Source organism: Salmo trutta, chromosome 8 (assembly GCF_901001165.1).
Source record: "Salmo trutta chromosome 8, fSalTru1.1, whole genome shotgun sequence".
Taxonomy (NCBI): Eukaryota; Metazoa; Chordata; class Actinopteri; order Salmoniformes; family Salmonidae; genus Salmo; species Salmo trutta.
This window is the reverse complement of record NC_042964.1, coordinates 32,685,974-32,691,973: the sequence shown is the minus strand read 5'-3', so window position 1 is coordinate 32,691,973 and position 6,000 is coordinate 32,685,974. Positions and strand designations below refer to the sequence as shown.

Below are 6,000 nucleotides of genomic sequence, written 5' to 3'. Positions count from 1 at the left end.
TTAAAGTGAAGGTGTCTGAATAATTTCTAAATGCACTGTATGTATAACATACTGGTAGCTTACAAGCAGATCGGTTTGTGCTTTAGCCATGTGTTCATCCTGTTAATCTCATGCCAATGCTATGTATGGCATGACAAGGAGTGACAAAACAGTTGGCTAAAGCGCCAACAGATCTGCTTCCATGCCAGGAATTGTTACAAAATGACTCATAGCAAATCTGAAGACAAGCGATAAAAAGTACATTTACAATGTTCATACTTATTTTTATATTTTTTATTATTTCAGACATGATTCTGAATTAATGTACAACAACGTACAAACTGTGTTGTATGCTAAATGCAGTGAGAAGAGGTATTCTAGAAGATGGAAAAGGTGAAGACGGTACAGTATATCATATACACAACTAGTGGACAGAATATAAAAATACTACAGTTAGAGAAAAAAAGATAAATACATGTAAATACTATGTCTTCACATTATCTATAGTGTTGTTCCTGTTCATAGGCCTGTATATGCAGAAGAAAATATCCAGAGAAAGACCGTGTTAGTTAATCATACGAATGTTAAGAGGTCTGCGGCTTAGTTTCATACAGAGCGCGACGGAACACTATCTGCTGCGGAGGTGTCCTTCCAACTCCTTTAAACATAATGACAATCCACCATTAGAGAAGCAGGCCTAAGATTTGACAGCCCATTATCTTTGATGGTGTGAAGTGAAGGAACATTACCATTTAGAAAAGCAACACACTAATGAGTCCCTGTGTTAAGTATCACTAAAACAACATCAAAGCAAATCTTTGAGACTGAGAAAGTGATTCACCAAACTCAACTTGATACACAGAATTAAGATGAGAAAAAAAATCTGCTGAAAAAAAATGTTGTGCATTAGTTTAGGATTCTCTTCTCCTCTGAATCTGACAGTCCAGATATTTCCTTATTGTGTTGCGAGTCATTCACTTGTAATCCAAAAGCCGCTTATGGCAAACAGGGTCAGCCATGTTTTAATTCCTTATCACTTTCGGTTTCTAAAGAGTGCATTTTAACAAGCAATACTGAGGCAGTATCCCAAATACATGCTAAATAACGTCACAGAACTAACAGTCGTACCGTACAGTATGTAATCAAAGTGGAGTGTAAGACTGAGCAAATAATTGATTGACAACAATATAAAACAATGATTGTAGGGAACAAAATGCTATGACAATGAAAAAAATGTTGTGCAATTCACCAGTCAGAAAAATTTCTTATCCCTTGTATATTCCAGGAAGCCAGTATTTCCAATGTATATCCAGTAAATTCACGGCTTGAAAGACTGACAGGTGAAAACCACGGTGAGAGACTTCAGGATAGACTAAAACCATTATTTCCAACAATATGGCTTTAACATTGCGTGAGGGCACACGCTACAGTATAACTCAAATGTGCATTAATCATTAGTTATATCAGGCCAACAATCAGACAATAATAATACTACTCATATCTGGAGTGCCTGTAACCCTGCCTGTCATCCATCAATCCTTCTCAAAGAGATTTGTTGATACAGGTAGATATTTTGGTGTTAGCAGAAGTCTCTCGTGGACAGACTACATAACAGAAATGGTTTTGTAACGTCTGCCAAAAGACTCTGGGATGCGACAACAAGCAAAAGAGATTTTAGTTGTGGGTGTCCGAGATTAGCATTGGTTATACATAATGGAGCCCCATTTGTGCAGTTTTGTAAGTAACTCAAGCACACTTGAATCCAAAAGACAACTAAAATGTGCCCTACAAATCACATACATTATTTACATCATTTAAATGTTACAGAACAAAAACTGATATCTGGATTAAATACATTGTTAACAGAAAAGGTATACACTAATCTACCCGATTTAGTGCTGATCTTCAAACTTTCTTTACACAAAGCTTTTCAATACGTATCGTTTTGCAAACTACAGTAGATATGGAATATAACTACGGCTGTTCTGTTGTTACACATTGTTCATGAATGTGTGTCTTGTAGTTCTTATACCTCTAACTGAAGGTGTATTAATATGAGTAGGAAAAACACATCCCAAAAACATCAAAGTTATTACAGTGATACAGTACTGACTAAACACACTAAAAGGCTGATAAATATCAAGGTAAAACATGTATTCCTTTGGTTTTAGTGTCAGGGATTGACATTTTGGTAGTGAAAAAGAAGAAAACTTTCAAGGCAAAGATGTCAGTCGGACAGTATTCCTGAAATGATATAGAGATGATCTTCCTATCCAATAAGGCATCTAAGGTAATACTTTTTAAAGAGCTGATTAACATATGTCAACATTAAACATACTTTGGTAAGTAAAAAAATGTTCATATAGCATGTTTATACTTGTGGTACGTAACAAAAGCATTTATAAAACTATTTTTGGCCCCTGCTTGGCCATGTTGGCAGAGGTGCAGTGTAGATTAATAGATCTCTCTGTGTGGGCTTATATCGAAGGCACGCACTTGTACACATGCACATATGCTAACACACACCCAATTAGCCCACACACACACTTTTCCTCTCTCCCTCCCTCTCTGCTGGAGCATAAATTACAGGTAGCGGTAGCACTACGGCCAACATTCCCAATCCCATCCCGGTCCTTCCTATGTGGGGAAGCAGATGCCGCAGCACTCCATGCAGATCTCCAGGCAGTCGGAGGACTCGCAGCAGGCGTCCATGATGCCACAGTCCATGTCGTCGCAGGGGCAGTTGCAGTCGTCTCCCATGTCCTCAGCGCAGCAGCAGCAGCAGCAGGCCTCCGAGGTGCAGGTGCCACAGCTAGCCTGGGCCACCACCATGTTGCACAGGGTCAGGAACTCACAGAACAGACAGGCCAGGATGCAGTGGACACAGCAGTCTGGGTCCAACACACACCATGTCCATAGAGACGGGTGGAGGATGAAGGACGATGAAAAAGGATGAAGGATGAAAACCACACAAAACATGATCAAATACAAAGAAAACAAACAGAAAACAAGAACAAAAGTCTTAAAAGCCAGTGGGGGGAAAAATCTGATTAAAACCCCTACCTGGAACAGAGCGAGTTAATCCCTGGTCTTTTGTAATCAGAAGCCTTGAGCAGGGCTCAGGCAGTTATACAGTCACAAATCAGACTGGCCAATTATTTTGACACATACAGTATGATAACGTCCTTACAGTAAATAGGTCAAGATAAGACTATCACTATTGACTGACAAAACAGATGAAACCACAGAATGAACTGGAACAACAGTAGTATATTCAATAGTAGAATATTGTATCTCTATGGATAAAACTGTGTGTGTGTGTGTGTGTGTGTGTGTGTGTGTGTGTGTGTGTGTGTGTGTGTGTGCATTCAGGTGCATAAGAAAGTGTAAGCTGAGTAGAAGTTGCAGACTAAGCAGGGAGGAGGAAGGAGAGCCAAATGGAATCAGGGAAAATTCCAAAGGGACTGAATTCCACTTTTGGGTTTTGATTAGCAGCTTTCTAAATAATTGGGGCATTATCATGCAAATGCACAGACTTGATTACGTAAAGCTGATTAGCAAAGTCCGAATTCTTCTCCCTGGCAAATTGTTGTGCTAATGCTGCCGTTTCTCTCATCACTGATTAACATTTAACCTCTGTAGACCTTTTACGTGTCTGGGGAGCATGACGCCAAATCACTGTTGTTTTCCAATGAACGGATGGAGAATAAGACAGCTGTTTTATTTTATGGAATTTATTATTCCGTTGTTTTGTTCAGTGGTGTTAAAACATTTTACAGAATGTAAGTGATGTCATGCACTAACATCCGTTACATGAAAGTCAGGTGGTACACAGTAAAAAAAATGTATATATATATATATATATATATTAAAAGACGGATGGACAGATTTAGGCAAAACAATAAGTAAAGAACAGGTAGAATTAAAATAATCAAAGCACATGCAAGCATTTTAAACAATGTTAGTTGAAATGAATAGACAGACAACTTTGTAATAAGTCATGGGTACTAAATCACAGATCTCCTCTGCCATGCTGTTTTCTGTACCATGCAAGGAGCCGTGAAGGTTCTCCCCATCACACTAGAGGTCAATCGATTATGACCTTTCAACGCAGATTATTGGAGGACCAAAAAAAGACGATACCGATTAATCGGCCGATTTCTACATATATATTTGTAATAATGACAATTACAACAATACTGAATGAACAATGAACACTTATTTTAACTTAATATAATACATAAATAAAATCAATTTCGTCTTAAATAAATAATGAAACACGTTCAATTTGGTTTAAATAATGCAAAAACACAGTGTTGGAGAAGAAAGTAAAAGTGCAATATGTGTCATGTAAAAAAGCTAAACGTTTAAGTTCCTTGCTCAGAACATGAGAACATATGAAAGCTGGTGGTTTCTTTTAACATGAGTCTTCAATATTCCCAGGTAAGAAGTTTTAGGTTGTGTTATTATAGGACTACTTCTCTCTATACCATTTGTATTTCATAGACCTTTGACTATTGGATGTTCTTATAGGCACTATAGTATTGCCAGCCTAATCTCGGGCGTTGATAGGCTTGAAGTCATAAACAGCGCTGTGCTTCAAGCATTGTGAAAAGCTGCTGGAAAACGGAGGAAAGTGCGGTTTGAATGAATGCTTGAGCCTGCTGCTGCCTACCACCGCTCAGTCAGACTGCTCTATCAAATATAAAATCATAGACTTAATTATAATAAACACACAGAAATACGAGCCTTAGGTCATTAATATGGTCAAATCCGGAAACTATCATTTAGAAAACAAAACGTTTATTCTTTCAGTGAAATACAGAACCGTTCCGTATTTTATCGAACCGGTGGCAACCCTAAGTCTAAATATTGCTGTTACATTGCATAACCTTCAATGCTATGTCATAATTAAGTACAATTCTGGCAAATTAAGAAGTTTTTGTTAGGAAGAAATGGTCTTCACACAGTTCACAACGAGCCAGGCGGCCCAAACGGCTGCATATACCCCGACTCTGCTTACACTGAACACAAGGGAAGTGACACAATTTCAGGCACCACATTGATTATACGCAACGCAGGACAAGCTAGTTAAACTAGTAATATCATCAACCATGTGTAGTTAACTAGTGATTATGTTAAGATTGATTGTTTTTTTTATAAGATAAGTTTAACCCTAGCTAGCAACTTACCATGGCTCCTTGCTGCCTACACTTGCGTAACAGGTGGTCAGCCTACCACGCAGTCTCCTCGTGGATTGCAATATAATCAGCCATACTCGGCGTCCAAAAATGACGATTACCGATTGTTATGAAAAAAAAAACTTCAAATCGGCCCTAATTAAATCGGCCATTCCGATTAATCGGTCGACCTCTACACCACACCCTCCGGCCAGAGCATGGACCTCTACCCACACTGTAGTCAAGGCCCAGCAGAGCTTTGGAGATGCAAGACATGGATATGGATAGAAAAATGCCAGTACAAACAGTGTCTTCGCATAACTTTCATCAGACGTTCTCAGCCTGTCAGAAAGACAGGGCTCCTTTTTGACTGGGTTTGAGGAAGCGAGCGAAGGAGAAGGAAAAGAGGAAAGGGCTGAGGAACGCTGAATGCTCATTTGATTAATCAAAGTCGGTTTTCTTCCTGTTCCCTCACACAGGCAGGCCGCAAAGCTTGACCAGTAGCGCTGTACCGGACACAAATCAGAGAATGCCAACATGAAACGATACAAATGGGTTCCCCAAGAGGTTTGAACGCTGATTATCATAGGCAACTACAACAGAGACACTTTAGAACAAATTTATCATATTTCAGCATTTGAAACGATGATTGTTATTGAAAAAAAACATTCCTATAATTATTGTGCACCGTATTCTAGAACTTAAAACTCTGTACTACTAGAGAAGGCGAAGAGCAGAACTTTGCCAATGTCAAATGATGAAACCTCAAAGCATCTAAAACCTTGAAAGACGCTTTACGATAATTAAGCTAGTAGCAGCGTAGTACACTATGTTCTGATAC

The 6,000-nt window shown here is 38.8% G+C and overlaps 1 protein-coding gene across 1 annotated transcript in view; it reads right to left on the bottom strand.

The window, feature by feature from the left end:
* Positions 1 to 257: 257 nt before the first annotated feature.
* Positions 258 to 6,000, bottom strand: part of LOC115198710 (myoD family inhibitor domain-containing protein) — a 31,323-nt gene continuing 25,580 nt past the window's right edge. The window contains exon 5 of the mRNA XM_029760884.1: positions 258 to 2,870. Coding sequence (XP_029616744.1) covers positions 2,617 to 2,870 — 254 coding nt within the window. The 3' untranslated portion in view covers positions 258 to 2,616. The remainder of the gene's footprint in view (positions 2,871 to 6,000) is intronic.